General features: G+C 50.6%; 1 protein-coding gene across 1 annotated transcript in view; it reads left to right on the forward strand.

Annotated features, from left to right (window-relative positions):
* LOC310955676 (zinc fingers and homeoboxes protein 2-like) overlaps positions 1 to 22,500 on the forward strand; it is an 82,134-nt gene that overhangs the window by 52,618 nt on the left and 7,016 nt on the right. The window contains exons 3-4 of the mRNA XM_083925644.1: positions 11,304 to 14,641; positions 18,414 to 18,600. Coding sequence (XP_083781770.1) covers positions 11,655 to 14,641; positions 18,414 to 18,597 — 3,171 coding nt within the window. The 5' untranslated portion in view covers positions 11,304 to 11,654 and the 3' untranslated portion in view covers positions 18,598 to 18,600. The remainder of the gene's footprint in view (positions 1 to 11,303; positions 14,642 to 18,413; positions 18,601 to 22,500) is intronic.

The raw sequence follows: 22,500 nt of genomic DNA on the forward strand, positions 1-22,500 counted from the left end.
CTCCTTATGTCTCCTTCCTCTCCTTCCTCTCCTTCCTCCTTATGTCTCCTCCTTCCTCCTTATGTCTCCTCCTTCCTTTTTATGTCGCCTCCCTCCTCCTTATGTCTCCTTCCTTCCTCCTTATGTCTCCTTCCTCCTTATGTCTCCTTCCTTCCTCCTTATGTCTCCTTCCTCCTTATGTCTCCTTCCTCCTTATGTCTCCTTCCTCCTTATGTCTCCTTCCTTCCTCCTTATGTCTCCTCCCTCTCTTTCCTCCTTATGTCTCCTCCTTATGTCTCCTTCCTCTCCTCATCTACCTCCTGAACACCTTCCCTTCTCTTCTTCTTCCTCTCGTCCCCACTCCTCCTCTTCCTCCTCCCTTTTTTCTTTACCCCCTCCTGACCTCTCCTCCTCTCAGATCTCTCTCTCTCTTCTTTGTCCTCTCCTCACCCGCCCACCTCCTCCTCCTCCTCCTCCCGTCACCACCTGTACCTCTTTCATTGCTCCATCCTCCTCCTCTCCACCCTTTTCTCCTCCTCCTCCTCTCCACCCTTTTCTCCTCCTCCTCCTGTCACCACCTGTTCTCCTCCTCCTCCTCTTCCTCCTGCACCTCCTCTAACACCCCCCCCCATGACCTCCCCTCTCCTCCCCCCATGACCTCCCCTCTCCTCCCCCATCTCTTCACCTCCTCCTCCTCCTCCTCTTCTCCTAATTAGCACCTGAGCGTACAGGGCTGGTTAATATTCGGCGGCGAGGCGCTGTGACTGCAGAAGGGCACCTCGCCGTCTCTCCTGCGCTGCTGTTGCCATGGTAACGCCATGGAAATGCAGCGCCGCACTGTCTCTCTCTCTCTCTCTCTCTCTCTCTCTTTTTCCTAATTTCTTGCCCCTCCCTCCCTCCCTCCCTCCCTCCCCCCTTTCACTTTTTAATGAGTCACTGCATCCATTCAATGTTGGGCGGAGGGACGGCGGGGGAGTCACGAGGGCGCAGCGGCGTGCTCCGACACCAACCCCAAAAATTTAAGGGGCGTGAAAAAGTTTGGAGGAAAAAAGAAATCAATATTTTTAAAAATGCACATTTATTTTATTTCATTTGGGGTTATTTACCTGGTGTGTTTGTGTGTGTGTGTGTGTGTGTGGTAGTGTGTGCTTGCGTGTGTGTGTGTGTGTGTGTGTGTGGTATAGTGTGTGTGTGTGTCAGGGGTTGTCGGGGGGACGGAGACCTTGGCCTTGATGAAGTTCTTTAAAGCTGCTAATTATATTTCATTCATATTTCATGGTCGTGGGGCGGCAGACTGTCGTGTGTGGGTGTGTGTGTGTGTGTGTGTGTGTGTGGTTGTGTGTGTGCGTGTGTGTGTGTGTGTCTGTGTGTGCGTGTGTGTGTGTGGTTGTGTGTGTGTGTGTGTGTGTTGCATGTGTCCGTCTTGATCATAGACAGTCTCATAGAGATGGACGCAGCTGCCGTCGCCGGTTCGTGGGCCGCCGTTTTTTAAGTTTGGGCGTTTTAGCCGTTGCCGTTGCCATAGAGACGGCACGAGTCGTTCAATCCAAGATGGAGGCTCCGCATCAGTTCTTCGAGGGCCGATCGAGTATTCGTCTTTTCCAAATCTGTTTTTAGAAGTGGACGCATCTTCCTTCTACGCTCTACGCACTACGCTCTACGCCCCACGCTCTACGCACTACGCTCTACGCCCCACGCTCTACGCACTACGCTCTACGCCCCGCGCTCCGCGCTCTATGCACTACTCTCTACTCTCTACGCAACACGCTCCACGCTCATGCTCTACGCCCCACGCTCTACGCACTGCGCTTTACGCCCCACGCTCTACACACTATGCTCCATGCTCTACGCTCCACGCTCTACGCACTACTCTCTTCGCTCTAACGCTCCACGCTCTACGCTCCCCGCTTCACCCTCCATGTTCTACGCTCTACGCATCACGCTCTACACTCTACGCAATATGCTCTATGCACTACTCTCTATACTCTCTATGCTCCACGCTCTACGCTCCACGCTTTATGCTCCACGCTCTGCGCTCTACACACTACTCTCTTCGCTCTACGCACTACGCAATATGCTCTATGCACTACGCTCTACGCCCTACGCTCTATGCACTACGCGCACCGTAACAAGGAAGAAGTGCCGATCATCCGGGTACTTTTATCCGCGGAAGTTGAATTTTTTTGGCTTCCTGCTCCACTGGGAACGCTTTACCCAGTCCTTTTACACATCTGTGGATCGGTCAGGGGGATTCTGTGTGTGTGTGTGTGTGTGTGTGTGTGCATGTGTGTGTGTGTATTAGATATTCATACATAAGTAACTTTCTGCCGGCGTTGCTTAACTTCTGACTCCCCCCGTGGAGAGTGTGTGTGAAGTGTGTTATTATTTTATTACCAATATCGACTCATAAGATGCAGCGTCACACACACCTCTGCTCCTCGTGACTGTCTACTTTATTTTAATTAAATGTCACCACAATGACAACGGAAAGAGAAGAAAGTAAGGTAAGAGTGAAGTTATAATGTTGCACGTACACAGTTTGGAAAAGTTTTTGTTCTGCGCGGAGGAGAGCGCAGACTTCCACGCGCTCTCGCTGACGGGGGGATGATGAGACATTAGCGTCGGACGGACGGAGGGATGAGTACATTGATTGATGTCATTCGTATTCAGCTCCGCACGCTCGACCTTGAGATTCTCCGGGGAACAACTTTGGCAAACTCGCTGCACGTGGCTCGTGCGTGCGTGCGTGCGTGCGTGCGTGCGTGCGTGCGTGCGTGCAAGGCCGAGAGCGGCGCTCTAATTATCCAGCCGATCACCCGAGACCTGGGACTCTCTCAAGGTTCTGTGCCAATGAACATCCAGCCTCGTTCTCAGCACAACATCAGTCGTTTAGCTCCGCCGCTCGCCGCCGCTGCTGTCGAACGCTTCCAAGAGGTCTGTCCTCGGGCTGTGGTTCCCAACGTGGGGCGCCCGGACCCACGCGGGGTCCTTGGAGGACTTCCAGAGGGACCTCAGCGGAATAAGATTGGTTGTTGGTCACGTTTCCTTGCTGTGATTGTGTTTAGGTCACATTTCCTTGCTCTGATTGGTCGTAGGTCACGTTTCCTTGCTCTGATTGGTCGTAGGTCATGTTGCGTTGCTGTGATTGGTTGTTGGTCACGTTTCTTTGCTCTGATTGGTTGAAGGTCATGTTTTGTCGCTGTGATTGGTTGAAGGTCACGTTTCCTTGCTGTGATCGGTCGTAGGTCACGTATCCTCACTCTGATTGGTTGTAATTCTCTCCAGTTGTGTCCAGAATCCTTTTTTCCTGCGTTGATGACGACGCCCCTCGTGTGATCTGTGACTGTAGAGCAACAACAGAAAGATGTTCCTCGCCTCAGACCTGAGAACGAGATCATCTTACGATCAACAGACAAAATATGTTTCATGCACAGTGACGAAGACGAGTTGAGGGTTGTTTGCAGTGGATTTGTGTCTATTTTTTGATGTATTTTCGTCAGGATCAGGGATGAGAAGTGATAAGGCGCCCAGGTCGCCGGGTCCTGGCCTCCACGTGGCGTCTGAGGTGCACCTCAGTTAAAGGTTACATGTGTAGTCTCCATTAGTGCACATGGACAGACGTCTCAGGGCAGATGTTTGTCAGAGAAAGGAAGCGTTGATCCTCTTCGGTGCACGACGCGCTCAGTATTTTTAGCCCAGAAATCTTTTTTCAAAGTTGACATTTCGCCCTTGAGGGAAGTTCACCGGAGTCGTTTGTGTTTCTTCTCTTTGAGGGATGTTTCTGATAAAGGTGTAAAACCATGCTGGGTCTCATCGGCCTCGCTCCGACCGACTCAGAGCGCGGTTTGGACGGATTATCTTTCAGCAGGAAATGATTTTTCTACCAGACTGTTTCTGTCTGTAATTTCAGTCCCCGTGAAAAAAACCCCGGCCTGTTCCCCCGGCTGTAAAACAACCTGAGGTAAAGCGAGTCATGACGTCCTTTCGGTAGGTTTCGCAGAAGCCTTATATAACACGGGTGAGATTTGGATCTGTAAGCTTTAGAGAAAGCTGCTGGAAATAGCCCGGCGCTCTCAGAAGAGCTGGGTCATACTACCAGCTGTGTTAATGATGCATTAGCACCACGAGGTGCCCACACAAAGCCGTCCTTTGATCAATCATTTAGTCCCCGCACAAACACTTACACTGACACACAGACATGGAGCTGACAGCCTGGGCTGCATGAGGCCTGCAGGCCCGAGGAGGGGCGTCACGGGGACACCAGGATGCTTTTAGCCTCCAAACGAAGCCGTCTCATGAGCGTCGGTCCTTCCTTCAGTCGCTGATTCATTTCCATGTCGTCGTCTTGTCACTTTTCCCAGGAGGCCGTGCACTTAGAGCGGCGGGGAGGGGCCCTTCTTGGAGGTTCATCAGGTGTTTCAGGGGGGAAATGCTCAACCAAGCGGGCTGCATCGAAGCCGATACTCATGTTAAATACTGTTAACAGTTAAGAGCTCCCTGCGATACGCCAAGTTTTACACCAGTGGTCGACCAACATATAAACTGTGATCCCAAAATAATAATAATAATAATAACAACAAATGAGATACAGCATTCTCTCATCTCATCTCATCTCATCACATCTTCAGCCTCTTATCCGGGGTCGGGTCTCGGGCGCAGCAGCTCCAGCAGGGGACCCCAAACTTCCCTTTCCCGGGCCACATTAACCAGCTCTAACTGGGGGATCCTGAGGCGTTCCCAGGCCAGTGTGGAGATCTAATCTCTCCACCTGGTCCTGGGTCTTCCCCGAGGCCTCCTCCCAGCTGGACGTGCCTGGAACACCTCCCTAGGGAGGCGCCCAGGGCGGTGTTCCAGGCACGACTGCCACAAAATAAACACTCGCTTGACTTAACGTCACATCCGGGATATTTACGTTGTCTATCTCTAACCTGCAGCTCTCTGAACTCTGTCCAACTGTCGCACAAAGTTCGTAAAGTCCCGATACTAACAAAACGTCAAGAAATGTCCTTTCTATCACCTCTGGTATCGGTTTCTCCTGCAGCACTAATCCCAGTGTGTGTTTCTAGTCCAGAACCTCGTCAAAAGGCAGATGACTCGGTAAGATTTCTATGAAAGGACGTGAGGTAAATACAGTCTGACGTTAAGTCTGCACCGAAGGGAAGGACACTCCGACTGCAGACAGATGAAATAATACAAACACATTAAAACATTTCCTGCAGGTTCTTTTTGTCAGGAGGTCGTTTTCAGACGGTGCACGGACAGAATATGTTTTATTACATGAAAACAAGATGGACGCAGCAGCAGGAGGAGAGGGAGCAGATGGTTATCAGGTGGGTTTGTGACGGGTCCGCGCGCGGCTGCAGAGGTTCGCTGGAGAGATTCAGAACATGTAATTACGTTCAGCGAGGCCTTCTTCCTCTCCGATCTGTATCTGAACACCAATATCCGAACGCGGCCCGTGCATCGTAACGTGCACTTTCATAAACATTAGGCTGTGATTAAAAGCGTGTGGAGCTAAAGTAAGGAGCACGGACGACCCCGCGCGCTGTTCGGCCTCCCTGTGTTTGCTTTGGTACGTCCGCGGATTCATCCTTTAAAAATCTGTCACTTCTCAGTTGCGGGAGGATTTATGAGCCGCTCAAATCCAGATCCCCCGGGCGACCACGAGAGCGGCGTCGCTGGGATTTGTTTTTCTCTTCATCCTCGCCGTGAGCCCCCGTCCCCCTCCACTTCGCCCTTGTTCCACTAAAACGTCTTTAACCCGTCCTGTTAGCACACTTGGCGCCCTCCCATCTTCCTTTCCCGTCCCTCCTAATTTATCATTTCATTTCCCAAGATATCTCCTCATTACCTCCTTTTTTCGGAGTTGCTTCACGGCTTCCTCCTCGTCTCGCCCTCGTTCGCCTGGCGCTGATTGCCCACAGCGCCGTCGCGTAGATGGATGGTTACGGTTTGTGCGTAGACTGATGGTTCGCTTTGCCCTTGATGGAGGAGAGGGTCGGATCCGTCGCAGTGAACCCGGCCTCACGCGGGGCCGATCCACTCCACTTACTCTGGGGTCGCTTTCAGAGGGAGGTTACGGTCCCGTCCCGGTCTCACTTTGGTCCTGGGAGGATTTAGAGCAGGGGGGTCAAACTGATCCCGTCCAAGCGAGAACACACCTGATCCAACACATCAACTGTGTGAAGACGATTCAGGTGGTTGAGTAAGTCAGTCAGGTGTGTTCTCGCCTCGTTGCAGCCACATCGGCCCTTTTCCTGACACCAAAGATTTAGAGGAAGCTCCTGAACGCCACGTCTTTCTAAAATGAAGACAGGGGGGGGGGGTAAAAACTGGTCACCTGCGTCTCAAAATTTGCCGCTTCTTGCAGTTTTTTTCAAATCGCTCTTGTCACGGCTGCGGTTTTATTATTTCTGCATAATTACGGCGTTGCCACCGTGCGCGAAACAATCCCATTTACACAAACACCGTACAAGCAATTACAAGGGTGCGTGGAGGCGAGCGCAGACCCGTCCAACTGGGACGCAGCCAAGCAGCGTGCGACTCCCCTCGTCGGGAGGCGGCCCGGGGTCCTGGAGGCCGATCAGTGATGCAGCAAAGCTCGACACTGCTCTGAATCCCCTCCTTCCTCTCTCTCTCTCTCTCTCTCTCTCTGGAGCCGGAGTGAAGAAGCTCCGGCCCGCAGCTCCGTCTCTGCTTTCTCTCCGTCTCTCCTCCCACACTCTCCCGTCCTTCTCCTTTTCCTTTTCTTTGGCTCCTACACACTCGACTCCCTCCACCTCTTCCTATACCTGCACCCGCAGCCCTCTCCTCTTCACCTCCCTCCCACACTCGTTCCTCTTCTCCTCCTGTTGGATCTCTTCTTCTTCTCCCACTTCACCTCTGGCAGCAGCTGGAGCTCCGGCAAAAGTATTTTTACAGCAAACCCAACGTGTACGACAAACGTGGAACACATGAATGGAAATCAGGTTATTTTATTAAGTGTAAATGAGTCAAAGTGACGTCTTTAAAGAGCAACTTAACACCCATTTCCACGCTGAATACGCCCTCTTGACTCTGAAAATCGGCACTTGATTGCATCCTCTCCGTCTCTTTAACGACTCTTTAACACGCGTAACCCCGGTTCCGTGCGCGGCAGTGTGAGCACCGGAGACGGGCGCGTGTCGCTGCCAGATTTCCACCATCTGCAGAAGAAGGAAGTGAAAACCACAGTTTATGATGCTGCACAAAGCAACGGCACAGATTCTTCTGTGTGCGTCTGGATAAAGAATCAGATCCAGTGTGTTAATGGGGCCCGTGTAGAAACAGCTAACTTTGACCAAAGTGTGTAAAAATGCAGTAAAATAACATCAACACAACAACGATGAATGGTTCAGGGATGAATGGGCAATATCAGCATTTGTGCACGAACCTTAAACAGACAGAAAATAATAATAAATAAAAGATATTAAAGAAAGAAAGATTATAAAATATAAGAATATTAAAACTACTGAGATTAAAACAGCTGAAGCAACTGTTCCCGTAAAAACAGTTAAACAGATGATTTATTTACTCTTTTAACCTCCCAAAGATTCATTTTACAATTATAAAACCAGGAAAAGTTGTTTTGTTTGAACAAATCTGAGTAAAAAAAAGGGTGAATGTCTGGTTTTCTCAGGGCGCACTCACACTGTCCTTCCGCACCGCGCCAAAACAGGGTTTTCAGCTAAAGCCTAGTGCGTTTGACCAGTGTGAGTGCAACCGTACCGCGTCTAGGAGCGGCACGCTTGCCGTCCACGGCCCGTTTGGGAGAGGTGGGCTTTAGTAAAGCACGTTTGCACGTGTACGAGCACGAGTGTGCGCACGTGCACGAGCACGAGGCCTACGGCGGTTCTGAGGTCATTTCCTGTGCGCCTGTTGGGACGTAGAGAAAAGAAGGAGGGACCATGCGCGGACATTTCAAACAATGGCGGTGAAAGGTTCACGTTGGTGTGATGCGGAGGTGGAGTGTTTACTGCAGATTTGGTCGATGAAAAGATTCAAAAACAGTCGACAAGACGCACAAAAACTCTGAGGTCTACGGAAAGATCTGGAAACAAAGCCACGCATCGCCATGACGTCATCAATGCGTGTGACGTGTTACGAGAGGGCGAGAAGTTCAGCATCCGTGAGGAACTCGGAGTAGAGCCGCTGCTCCTTTGTGTTGAAAGGAGCCAGTTGAGGTGGTTCAGGATCATCTGGTAAGGATGAACCCTGGGCGCCTCCCTAGGGAGGTGTTCCAGGCACGTCCAGCTGGGAGGAGGCCTCGGGGAAGACCCAGGACCAGGTGGAGAGATTAGATCTCCACACTGGCCTGGGAACGCCTCAGGATCCCCCAGTTAGAGCTGGTTAATGTGGCCCGGGAAAGGGAAGTTTGGGGTCCCCTGCTGGAGCTGACCCCGGAAAGAGGATGAGATGAGGAAACCACACTTTCTAAGTCTCTGAGATTCAATAACGGCTCCATGGTTTTATCTCCCCTCACGTCGTCTTCAGCTTCTCGTCTTATCGTTTTATTTATCTGCTGTCGTTCTCGGGAAACCTCATTAGTGGGAGTCGGCCGTAAACAGCGATGTAAATGCATAAGATTTATAATAACATAGGATTAGTTCGGTCTCATTGCACAGCGCAACCATTCAAATCGGACTCTGGACGCTCCGAGAGGGTAAAATACGCCTCCCGTGCCGGCGGAGAGGAGCCGATCAAGGCTGCGGGAGCATGAAATATGTCCAACATTAAGTGACACAGGGGACCAATAACAGCTCGGCCGATACTAATTAAGTGTTGAAATACTCTCAGTTTCTCTGGCAAACGCGTTCCCTCCCCTCCTCCCGCGGAGAACAACCATTGGACACCTTTTCAAAAAGCTTCAGCTCCGCAGATCTGGAACTCATTGGCGTCGCTGTTTGATTTCATATCGTATATTTGACGTCAAACGCTTTCTTCCTCCTCTGCTCTTCATGTTCTGCCTCTCGTCCTCCTTTCTTCCCGTTGTCCCCCTCTCTCTCCTCCTTCGTCTTTACGTCCGCCTGCTTTCTTCTTCCCTTTCTCGCCGTCTTCTCTCTCTCTCGTTCCGTCTGCCGGGCCGTGGCCTAGTTAAAGCGTCTTCTGCTTTGTGCCGTCGCCTCTTTCATCAGCGCGGAAGTTTTTTTAGACTCTTTCTCTTCATCTCCGCGCTGTCTCATCCTCTCTTTACATCCCTCTCTTTCTCTCTCTCTGTCTCGCTTTTACCTGCTTTCTTTCGTCCTCCTTTTCTCCCTCTCTCCCCACATTTATTCATACCTGTCCCCCTTCTCTCTCTCTCCCTCCGTGTGTTATCCCCCTCTCTCTCTCTCCTCCATTGTGCGGATGATAGCTGTCAGGAGATCTCATCACTGAGTCTCTCTTATTACATGATTACAGGGTAATTATCCTGTGAAGTTGTCTTTGCCCGAATCTATGAAAGATGCTTAATGTCTTTTTAATGGGCTTTGGAGACTCTTCTTTTTTTGTCTTTTGTAGTTGCTGTGGACTCTTCAATTTATTGCATTTACATGTGATTGGCCTGGAACAGAGCGTCCTGATTAAGTGGCGCTCGGAGACATCACGCCCCAACATTACATTGAACCCGAGTTGTCAGTTCAAAAACGACTTTATTTTTAACTTCTGGCCTCGGCTTCGTCGGCTGCCGATCTGCCGGCGTCTGATGAAGCCGGCGGAGCTCCTGTGGCGTCTGTGACGAGTGTCTGTGACAAGCGTCTGGGACGAGCGTCTGGGACGAGCGTCTGTGACGAGCGTCTGTGACGTCTGTCTGGGACGAGCGTCTGTGACGAGCGTCTGTGACGAGCGTCTGTGACGAGCGTCTGTGACGAGCGTCTGTGACGTCTGTCTGGGACGAGCGTCTGTGACGAGCGTCTGTGACGAGCGTCTGTGACGAGCGTCTGTGACGTGCGTCTGTGACGTCTGTCTGGGACGAGCGTCTGTGACGAGCGTCTGTGACGAGCGTCTGTGACGAGCGTCTGTGACGTCTGTCTGGGACGAGCGTCTGTGACGAGCGTCTGGGCCGAGCGTCTGGGACGAGCGTCTGGGACGTGCGTCTGGGACGAGCGTCTGCGCTGAAACGCGGCGTGGAAAAAAAGGGTGGACGAGCAGAATGTCACGTTTGGTTTTATCTGTTTTATTCTAGACAACAATCTAGTGCTCTCTGAGTTTCTCTCACAAACACGCGATATATTTATCTCCATGAACAGAATCTGAAGCAACGGGACGAGATTTCGGCAGTCGAGCGTTCTGGTTTCGGTTTTTAGTCCGAGGATAGACTGTACCACAAAGGACGTAGCCTCTCCGTCAGCTCCGTTCTCTCATCTTGATCGAATTGTCCTCGCCTACGGGAGTCTCCATCTTGTCAGACTTTGACTCCGCCTCATTTCCTCTGACCAAAAAAGGGCATGTATGTGACGTTGGGGGGAGGGGCGTACGTCCATCTGGCTGACGTTTGCCTCCGAGGAGAAGTGAGGGCCAGAGGCTAGCTGTCACTCGAGAGGCCACGCCCCTAATTATTCATAAACTTTAACCTCCGATGTAATTTTAACTTTAATACCTTTGTTGTATTTGTGCTTTTGTCTGGTCAGAAGTCCAAAAACCCAAAGATTTACAGTTTACGATCAGTCGACATGAGTCAGAGGCCTTCACTCTTCAGCGGATCGTCGTCAGCATATTGGATGTTTGCTTGATAATTGACTTCTGCAGTTTTACGAGGTCATCTGTAAAACTCGATTTTCTGCCAATCGAGTGATTAATTCAGTTTGAATGAAGAAGGTAAACTGAGTATAAACACTTCAGTATTTCATGTTGTAGACAAATACTTCAAAGTTTAAAGGGTTTAAGTTTAGTGCTTCGTTCCACACTAACTGTCTTTTGAAGGACCATTTGATCGGAAAAGCATAATAGTACAACACTGCGTATGTTTCCAGTACCAGTGACCCCAGAAAGAATAAAAATCCCTGTTGATGTTGCTGCGTTTTATCCTCGCTGCTGCGTTGATCACACATCTCTCAAATAAATTGAACCAAAAGGAGTAGTTTGTTTACAAAAGTGCAAATTATCTATTTTTTACCCTGCTGTCATTGCCCATCATGCATTTCTCTCATTCTTTGTCTTATTCTGAGTGCATACAGCGCATCACTTCACACACAAACAGTATCAACATGACTTCTCTCTGTGTTTGTCTAACATGTGTTTTTCTCTGCTTTCACTTGTTCCCCAAGTGGCTCACAGAACACAAACAATATTAACGTGTAATTTTCCTCTCTCTGTTTGTCTCCGCGCAGCTTGAGAGCCGCTGCTGTCTGTGATGCCCTCCCATGACGCCCAGGTTGGTAGCTGACACTGCCAGTGAGCGGGAGACGCCACTGCACAACCGGTCCTGGGCCGGCACCGTCGGCCGGTTCTCGCCCTCCCTCTCACACGCTGGAGACTCCAACTCCACCCACCTACCAGTATCCACAACCCTCAGCTCCGATCCACCCGAGTGAAGCGCTTTCAAGGACCGACACGCTGAAGTCCTCAGCCAGCACCACCACCAGCACCAGCAGCAGCAGCAGCAGCCAAAAACCACAGTATCTTCAACGCAATCAGCAACACCAGCACCACCACTATCACCACCACCAGCAGCAACCATCATGTCCAGTCGTAGAAAGACCTCCACCCCCTGCATGGTGCGGGTCATCAGCAACCTGCCTGAAGGGCAAGATGACCCAGAAGAGGTGATGGACATGGAAGTTTCGTCGGACAACAATGTGACAGAAAAAGAACAATCAGAATCATCTGAATCTGCAGAACAGAGTCCAGACCCCCAGCAGGAGAATTCAGAGAACTCAGACCAGCAGGCGTTTCCAAAACCAGTGGAAAACCAGAATCCTGAGCCATTAGAACAAGGGGAGCGGTCAGGTGACAAAGACCAACCCCCCGTTATTGAAGATGTAGAAGCCACAGAGGAGAAGGACAGGGAAGTGTTGGACTCTGACTCGGCCTCCAAGAAAAGGCAGCCCAGAGGCTATGAGTGCAAATACTGCCCGTTCTCAACACAGAGCCTGAATGACTTTAAAGACCACGTGGACTCCAGCCACCCCAACGTCATTCTGAATCCGCTGTACCTCTGTGCTGTCTGCAACTTCAACACCAAGAAGTTTGACTTGCTCACAGAGCACAACGAGAGCCAGCACCCGGGCGAGACGAACTTCAAGTTCAAGAGGATAAAAGCGAACAATCAGACCATCTTAGAGCAGACAATCGAAGGCAAAGACAATTCAGCTGAAAGCGATGTGGCAAAGGAACAGGGTGACAGCAACGGCAGCTCTATGGGCCCACCTTGCATATCAACCACAGTGAAAGCCCCGGACAACGTCCAGTCGCTCTATCAAGGGAGCGAACTGAAGAGCCAGTGGGACGGCCTGATCCAGAAGAATCAAATCACGGCGGTGAACATCAACGGAACAGTCATCATCCCTGAACCCACCATCCTCCAAGGGCTCTCCCATGTCACCCCGATGCTCCAGCGCCCGCCCAACTTTAACTCTGTACCAAAAATAGCTGTTCCCTTGAACACCACCAAATATAACCCTTCCCTAGATGACAACTTGACGTTGATCACCTCCTTTAACAAGTTTCCTTACCCGACGCATGCAGAGCTGTCGTGGCTGACAGCTGCCTCCAAGCACCCGGAGGACCAGATCAAAGTCTGGTTCACCACCCAGCGGCTTAAGCAAGGCATCACCTGGTCCCCAGAGGAGGTGGAAGAAGCCAGGAAGAAGATGTTCAATGGCTCCATCCCTCCTGCACATCCCACGTTCACCGTCCTGCCTACAAACTCCATCTCTCAACCGTTTACCAAATCCTCCCAGCAGACCTTTGTCTACACTACAGTCGGACATGCAAGTCATGTCCGGACAACTGCGTCCAATGGTTTGAGTGTAGTTGGCACCACAAACTGTACCGCTGGAGTTGCCATTGGCTCCAGCCCTGCCCTTAAACGATCCCTGCCGACGTACCTGACGACAGTGTTCGGCCCGGAGTCAAAGCGGCCCATCATGGCAGTCGCCCCTCATTCTGGTGACGCTAAAGACAGGGGCCTCATGGCTCCTCCACCCCCTCCTCCCCCGAAAGAGCGCCTCCCAATGGCTCCACCTCCAGTTCCCATGGAGATGAAGAGACCTGTAGCAGTTCCTCTGCTCACCACGGAGATGAAGAGGCCATCCGCTACTGTGCCTTTACTGCCATCATCTTCTTCATCACCATCTTCTTTGTCCAAAGGGAAGGTTCTCTCGACGTTAGGAAGCCCCAAAACAAAGCCGGTGGTGTCGCTAGCCTCCATACTCTTTCCCGAGTCTTTAACAAGGCCACTGATAGTTCCCCCGCCCATCTTTGCCCCTCCATTTAAAAACACATTACTTTATCCTCTTAATTCACCCATCACTTCCAAAGAAAAGCACCTGAACACCCAAGCGTTGCCAGCTGCTGATCTGCAGCTGCAAAACTCACCACCGCTTATTAGCCCACAAATAAGGAGGCCACCCATCATCCAGTCCATTCGCACTCCGACTAAAGTCCCGTCCCAGATTCCAGGGTTCCCCTTGGATAGCAAGAACCTGAAAGAGCAGCAAGGAGTGGAGGTGAAACCCAGCTATCCCAGAGGAGATAAGGTACTCACTCCTCTGGCAGAGGCCAACGGTACATCTCGCACAGACGGCAAATGGTCCCACAATCAAAACTCCCTTGCTCACAACAACGGGGTCATCCATTTGGATGGTGCTGAGCTGCCAGCAGCTCTGAAACAGGACTTTCAGCAGAAGGCCTCGGTGTTGACCCAGTTCCCGTTGCTGGAGAGGATGAAAGGAAAGACGGCGGACCAGCTAAAGGTCTTGGAGGAGAACTTCTTGAGGAACAGCTTTCCCACACTCACCGATGTGGACAGTCTGGCCGGCACCACCCGCCTGTCTCACCAGGAGATCGACAGCTGGTTTGTGGAGCGCCGCGCGCTACGGGACAACCTGGAGCAAGCGCTTCTCAACTCCATGGGCACTAAGAGGATGGACGCCGGCGGCATCGCTGCTATCGCCAAGAAACGACTACATCAGTACCCGGCTCTACAGCTGAACGGGATTCACAAAGCAAGCACCGGTGTGGGCCACCTTAAAAGCCCGCTCCCACCCTCGCACACCCTGCCCATCATTGCCCCCTCCCTGCCCAACCCCAATTCCTGCTCAGTGCCTCCAGACAGCCGATCCCTGGTGCTCCTCAAGGACGATTTTGCTCAAACGCGGTGGCCTTCCCCTGAGGAGTACAGCCAACTGGAGGGTCGGACAGGACGCGCCGAACTCGCCCGCTGGTTCAACGACAGCCGGCTGCAGAGCGGCGGCATGGACCTAACAGAACTTTTTCACAACAATGGAGTGAACGGAGGGCAGGGGCCGCCGGTGTGCTCTCCCAAAAAGGCTCCCCCCAACATCCTCCAGCGCTATCAGGAAGGAGCCCTAACAAACAACAACAACAACAACAACAGCAGCAGCAGCAAGGTGTTGGAGGTGGAGCTGGGCTGGTTCATGGAGCAGCGTGCTAACAGCCTCAGCAGTCAACAGCACGATGAGCTTCAAGAGCGGTTTGCTGGCAGGTAATACAGAATATTTAAAGTTTCTAAATACATTTAGTCTGTTCAAAGACTTTCAGTCGCATTAGTGAAGGTGTTCATCTTTAATTGAGACTTCAGTGCAAGTTGGAGATTCTTGAACACTCATTTTAGACCATTTAGACCAGAGGTGTCAAACTCAAGTTCACAGTGGGACAAAGTTGCATGTGTTCCTTCTCTCCAGATGTGTAACGTTGACCCTTTCCAGTGCAGCTCCTTGTTCTTGTCGTGGTGTTTCTTCTGTTTGATTCTTTGGTCACAGCCACGGAGACAAACAGCTCTTTACCTTCACACACAGATCATCTGCTGAAAGCTCCTGTCCTCCATCTTTCTTTGGGTCGTTGTTGTTGAGTTTGCGTCTATTTTTAGTCGTTTTGTCATATTTTTGTGGTGTTTTGTGTCTATTTTTAGTTGTTTTGTCATATTTTTGTGGTGTTTTCATCTGTTTTTAGTCGTTTTGTCACATTTTTGTGGTGTTTTCACCTGTTATTAGTTGTTTTGTCATCTTTTTGTGGTGTTTTGTGTCTGTTTTTGGTCGTTTTCTCTCCTTTTTGTGGTGTTTTGTGTCCGTTTTTGGTCGTTTTGTCATGTTTTTGTGGTGTTTTCATCTGTTTTTGGTCGTTTTGTCACATTTCTGTGGTGTTTCCATCTGTTTTTAGTAATTTTTCACGTTTTTGTGGTGTTTCCATCTGTTTTTGGTCGTTTTGTCATCTTTACCTTCAGACACAGATCATCTGCCTCCCACCGCTGAAAGATCCTGTCCTCCATCTTTCTTTGGGTCGTTTTTGGGGAGGGGTGGATTCAGTGTGTCTGCAGAGACTGGTAGCATGGATGCTCATGTGTGTGAACAGAAAAGTAGACGTGGATGAGCTTTATACTCACGAGCAGCTCTCACAGAACCATGATATGATCTTTGGGGCCAAATATAATTACACCGCGGGCCAGATTTGGCCCACGGGCCTGAGTTTGACACCCCTGATTTAGACCATTCATATATGTACACAGATCTGTTTGAATATTTTTTAATTTCATGAGATAAGAAGTTGGATAACATCGTCTCTGTTCGCTGCAGATTTACACATAAACAACAAATACAATTAAATAAACTTTAAATGTAAATTCTCTTCTTCCTAATGGGGCCGTGGTTGTAAAGTGGTGAGGCAATGACCCCTTCCCTTCTTCCTATCCCCTTACGTCCAGCGCTTTTGTTCGGACCACACCATCTTTGAACTCAACCTTCATTTCCATCGACGCTACAAACCTCTAAAGTTTTTTGTATTTCGCACGTTTGCCATGATGCAATCTGGCCGCGGACTGACGTATAAACACCTGTCAAAACTGTCTCTGGGTTAGTTTAGTCTCCAGGACCACATTTAGCCATGAAGACACACACACACACACACACACACACACACACACACACACACACACACGCAGACTCCCAAGGTAAAAACAACGGGTACAAGGACAAGGAAGGTTGCATTTTAATGGGACACGTGAAGCCGCAGACTCCACTGACAGCTGGTTTCTTGTCTCGTCTCATGCAAACCAGGAACGAGAGAGACACATCATACATACATGATGCACGATGCGACAGTGAATGCAGACAATGATGGAAATCCGCCTCGCACGAGCGCCCAGAAGCCTCTCCGCGAAGCTGGCCACGTCGGTGGGCTCAGATTCAGTCCCGTCTGACGATTGAGAGTCCTGTCAGTTTCATTTATTCAGCCACAAATCACAGAAATCGCCTCCATCTTTGCCCAAAACAAGCTCCAGGTTTGGTTTGACACCTGCTGCGCTGACCCGTGTGAACCGAATCCACTCCCTGCTTCCTCTCAGCGGGTCGGCGTTGTGCTGTTCACCAGTCGTGGCCACATTAGCATTGTTTTCAGGACATTAACCCACAAATCTACGGGACTGTGTTGAGTCGGCCCTTCTCTTCCAGGAGCTTGGGAGATCTCTGGCTGAATGAGAGACCCATTAGGTGGGAAGCCAATATCGCCAGAATAATTTGGGCGAGGGTTTTATTCTTCCCGTGAGTCGGCTCTGGGTTTGGAAAGCACCGCGGTGTGAACCTGCACTCGCGGCACATTGCTTCTCCTTGGTTTTATAAACTCTGAACACGAGAGTCGCTCTCACGGCTTATTCACAGTGAAGGCGGCGCCACAGAAAGAGGGAGAGTTCGCCTCCTGTAACAGTTCAAAGTGATCTTTTATTGAGTAAAACTTGATTAATTTTTGCAGAAATCTGAAACCCTGACGCGGAGTTTTGTCCCCGTTTCCGTCACATCGCTGACGGAGCACAAAGAGCGCGTCCTTCAGAGCGAAGGTGTTTGATTCTCTCCTGGTGATTTAACACAAAACGTCCCACTCGTGACCCACTCGTGTTCAAACCCACTGTGAGTTTTAAATACTGGAGGAACAAATGATGGCGGCTCCCTTTGATTCTGAGAAACAGCCAACGTTTAAAATAAGAACTTGGCAGATTTGTTTTTTGGGCCGTGAATTAAATCGATGCGTCTTAACGTCAGCGTCTCAGAGACGATCAGAGAGGATTCATAACGGGCGGTGAACTCAAAGTGTCGGGTGATAAAACGTGTAAAACAGAACATGTGGTCACTCACACCTGTCCCTCCTCACCGTGCCAAAACCGTTTTTTCAGCTAAAGCCGAGTTCGTTTGACCAGTGTGAGTGCCACCGCTCCGCGCATAAGTGCGGCCATGCGCGCACATGAGAGAGGTGGGCTTTAGTAAAGCATGTTTGCACGTGTACGAGCACGAGCGTGCGCACGTGTACGAGCACGAGGCCTACGGCGGTTCTGAGGTCATTTCCTGTGCGCCTGTTGGGACGTAGAAAAAAGAAGGAGGGACCATGCGCGGACATTTCAAACAATGGCGGTGAAAGGTTCACGTTGGTGTGATGCGGAGGTGGAGTGTTTACTGCAGATTTGGTCGATGAAAAGATTCAAAAACAGTCGACAAGACGCACAAAAACTCCGAGGTCTACGGAAAGATCTGGAAACAAAGCCACGCATCGCCATGACGTCATCAATGCGTGTGACGTGTTACGGCGTGATGACGTATAGGCAGCAAGAAGCATTCTCCGAGGCCCAGGTAGTGTGATTACAAACGGGCCTGGAGGGGGGGAGAATACGTTACATGGTAATAAATAAACATGAAAATGGTCTTTATGGCACACTGAAACCATTCTGGACAGAATCCTGGGACTTTTTGCGGCAGGATGGATTCAACCATGACGTCGTTTGCGTGTTATTTATTAAGGCGATGACAAAAATACGGTAAATAAACGATATTTGTGTCTCTGCACCATTTTGAATCCAAACCGTTTCTGAATGTTTCCAACGACCTGTGGCGTTTTCAAGGTTTGGAAAGTGCTCTGATGTTGTGTAAAGTGCTTGAAATGTTCGTGATACAGAAAAACGTATGTGATGTAAACAAGAGAAATGAAGATCTGCGTGTTTAAGAAGCTGAAAACAGCATTTTCTGTTGTTTTTATGGTGAAAAAAACAGTTTCAACACAAAGATGGGGAAGGGTCAGAGCGACAATGAGCATAAAAACATCAAAATAAATCAAAATAAAGCAGAAAACATCAAATCAATCAAACCATTAACTCAATGTGACAGAGAACGCTTTAATATTTACGTCCAAACAGATTCTCTGCTTTGACGTTTGTGTTCCCTTCTTTCTTTCCTTCTTCGTCTTTGTCCGTCCGTTAACCTGCGACCGCCTCCCGACAGACTGAGGCAGCAGAGCGCGGCGGAGCTGAAGAACGGGGCACAGAACGGCGGGATCGTGGGAGGAGCGCGGGAGGTGTTCGGCAGCTGGCTGGAGGACGGACGCGCCAGGAGAGGACGGGAGCTGCTGCTGCTGGACAGAGAGAGGAAGATGACGGAGGACGCGTCCGGGAGGCTGACTGGATAAACGGTGAGAGAGAGGGAGAGAGAGGGGGTCGTTCTGAGAGCCGTCCATGCTTCCTTGCGTCCTTTCATCACCACAAACATGCGAGCGAGACCCCGAGCGCTGAAAAGGTGCCGTCACGTCACAAACAGAACGCCTCTGACTGCGTTTAAAGGCCCGTATCTCTCAATCAGACCTCACCGCCCGCACCAGCGCTGATTACTCCTTAATTAAATGATTCATCTTGTTCTATAAAGAGTCAGAAATGACAGGTGACCTCTTTTTAGCTAATTGAGAGAAGCGTGAGTTTGTTTTCTCAGAGTGGCGTTCCTGCAGAGAGAGAAGCGCGGTGACCCTGCGGAGGGTCAGAGGGGCTCTTTATTTACTCACCGCGTGTTCGTCCTTGAGCTCCAACAAACAGTTTTTACTGGAAATGTTTGAAAAGTGAAAAGTTTTGTGTGTAGGGACTCTTCTCATGCTGCTGCAGAGGGTTGCTGTTATTTTCAGCAGCATTAGTGGTTAAAAAAGACCTTTGAATGCCTTCATTGTGCTGCCCCGAGCTAATCACTGTTAGCAGGAGCGGAGTGGGATACGAATGTGTGTGTGTGTGTGTGTGTGTGTGTGTGTGTGTGTGTGTGTGTGTGTGTGTGTGTGTGTGTGTGTGTTTTAACACTTGTGTTGTTTTATTTGTTATGCTTATGTGTGTTTGTGCTGCATTTTCCTGTTTATGTCGTCTCAGGGCGCACTCACACTGTGCCTCTGTACCGCGCCCCAGCACGTTTCACAGCTAAAGTCTGGTTCCTTTGACCAGTGTGAGTGCAACCGTACCGCGTCTAGGAGCGGCACGCTTGCCGTCCACGGCCCGTTTGGGAGAGGTGGGCTTTAGTAAAGCACGTTTGCACGTGTACGAGCACGAGCGTGCGCACGTGTACGAGCACGAGCGTGCGCACGTGTACGAGCACGAGGCCTACGGTGGCTCTGAGGTCATTTCCTGTGCGCCTGTTGGGACGTAGAAAAAAGAAGGAGGGACCATGCGCGGACATTTCAAACAATGGCGGTGAAAGGTTCACGTTGGTGTGATGCGGAGGTGGAGTGTTTACTGCAGATTTGGTCGATGAAAAGATTCAAAAACAGTCGACAAGACGCACAAAAACTCCGAGGTCTACGGAAAGATCTGGAAACAAAGCCACGCATCGCCATGACGTCATCAATGCGTGTGACGTGTTACGGCGTGATGACGTATAGGCAGCAAGAAGCATTCTCCGAGGCCCAGGTAGTGTGAGTACAAACGGGCCTGGAGGGGGGGACAAGGACCCTAAAGCACGGGGCACGGGACGGAGGCACAGTGGGAGGGCGCCCTAAAATGTCAAGCGTGACCTCTCGTTAATTAAAGGGCGTTGTCCCTGAATAAAGAAATCATCATAAATCAAAAAGTAACCGGATCTAAAAGCTTTATCGCTGTAAAACCGTCTCTAGATTCTGTCTTTCACTTCTCTTCGTTCACCGTGAAGCGTCTGAAACGTGCGGCTGCAGCTTTTCACATGAAGAGCGAGGGAAGGGATTTAAGGGAGCGAGGCCCTGACGGTCCCCAGTGCCCCCCCCCCCCCTCGTCTCCCCCCGTCTGTCAGTGTCGGAGCCAGCACCTCGATCCCAGGCAACAAACAAACTCACTGCCGCCAGTCCCCGTCTGTGTGTGTAGCTGTGTGAGTTTTGGCTTCAGCCGCTCCGCAACAAACAACCAACTTCAGCGAAAATTTAGGAAGCGGAGACAAAAGAGCTGATTGGAGGCCTAAAATAGCAGCAGACCCCCCGCTGAGGTAGAGTCGGTGGATGAAAGGCTCCGCCTGGGGCACGGTGTGACGACAGAGGCTCCTGTCTCTTCTGACAGACGACGGGAAGTTTGAAACCGGCTCCGTTCAGATGATTTTGCTCCAGACAAACAGCCGTAAACAAGACGCAGCTTCTGACACCGGCGCTGTTGAAGGGACTGTCAGCGCTTTCGGGACGTCTTCAAAATCAACAGCTGACAGCAGGAATCAATAATCAATACGCTGCTTTCTGAATCTGCGACAGTGAAGAGTCAGAGACGCTTTGAGTTCAGTTTAAAACGTCCGGTGTTTGTAAAATCACTCACACAGAAGCAGAAAAGATGTTGAAATCAGTTCATAGGTGACTTGGCTGGGAACCGGAGGGTCGCCGGTTCGAGTCCCTGTGTGGACCATGAATGGAGATGCTGTTGAGCAAGGCACCGAACCCCCAACTGCTCGAGCGCTGAGCCACTGGCAGCCCCTTCGCTCTGACATCCCTCCATTAATTGCATGTATTTAGGTCCTGTGTGTGTGTGTGTGTGTGTGTGTGTGTGTGTGTGTGTGTGTGTGTGTGTGTGTGTGTGTGTGTGTGTGTGTGTGTGTGTGTGTGTGTAAATATTCTTCTTTACGCTGCAGGTTTGTTTCCTGCAGCTGCTCTCATACAACCCTCCACTCACACACACACACACACACACACTCACACACACTCATCACACTGAGCAACACAACGCCAGCGCCGTCACATTTGCATATTTACACAAATGAGAGATTTTTTTTGTGTCAAACGTGTTGAAGCGTGAATCAAACGACTTCAGCAGCAGAAAAGGTGGAAAACCCAAACTCTGTGCTGCGGTGGATGAAGCCGGCGGCCGATGTGATGCAGGATAAACCAACGCTAAACTCTGGCCACACACTCCTCCTCGGCTCTGCCAGACGCTCGCTCCGGGTGCCAGCTCTCCTCGCCGGGCCGAGTCCTGCTCTCCCCGTCAGTTTGGCGCTCGGAGCACCGGCGGTGGCAGGTGCATGCTGGAATCCACCGAACGCAGTCGATGGAAGCACAGCTCCAGTTTTCAGTCGTCTCCCTCCAGCTCTCTCTCATTTAAATATGTGGTGAAAGCACCGTTTTCTAACCAGAGTGAAGCCTCGAACACACGTGCTTTCATTAAATTTAGCCTTCTCAAAACAACGTACAAAGCTCACAGATATACATTACCAAAGAGATTTGGCAAGAGAGAAAGTAGTTCCACATTAAGGGCGCCCTCCCACTGTGCCTCCGCCCCGTGCCCCGTGCTTTAGGGTCCTTGTCCCCCCCTCCAGGCCCGTTTGTACTCACTCTACCTGCTTAAAATGTCTCAAAAGCCGACAGTGCTCCTTATAACCCGGTGCTCCTTATATATGGACCAATATTGAGCCACAACAGGTCTCCAACTACGGTGAGCAGCCGCCGACTCTATTTTCCCCCGTAGAAGAAGTAACGCGCGGTGCATGTTGAGATATACGACTGCGTGAAGCGTGCCGTTTCATTTCCATGTGTGTGTTTGTGTAAAGAGCCCAAAATGGCTCCTGTTAAGAGACACGCTTACGACGCAGAGTTTACACTCAAGGCCATTAGTCACGCAGGAGAACACGGGAATAGAGCAGCAGCCAGAGAGTTTAACATGAACCAATCAATGGTGCCGAAGTGGAGGAAGCAACAAGACGACCTGCGCCAAGTAAAGAAGACTAAATAGAGTTTAGAGGGAACAGAGCGAGACGGCTGCAGCTGGAGGACAAACTCCAACAGTGAGAGCAGCAAGTAGAAGAGTCCGTACAATCACTGTTCCACTGAAGGCAACAGCGCTAGCACGATACCGTCCAGCTGCAGACCCGGAGCACGAGCCCCTTGCTTGACACAAGCCCCTTGGTTGACGGAAGTGACGCAAAAGGTTTTTTTTGTCAAGTGAGGGACCCGTGCTCCGGGTCTGCAGCTGGATGCTACTCGCACTTGCACGCCAACTTAACAGCAATGAATTTAGAGGCGGTCCTTAACGTGACCCCAGCCTCGACTGTGGCGTCTGTTCTATGCGCCTTACAGTGCGGAAAATACGGTTTATCATTATCTAGTGTTGTCACTTTTACC

Source organism: Echiichthys vipera (genome assembly GCF_963691815.1).
Source record: "Echiichthys vipera genome assembly, chromosome: 13".
In the NCBI taxonomy this organism is placed as follows: domain Eukaryota; kingdom Metazoa; phylum Chordata; class Actinopteri; order Perciformes; family Trachinidae; genus Echiichthys; species Echiichthys vipera.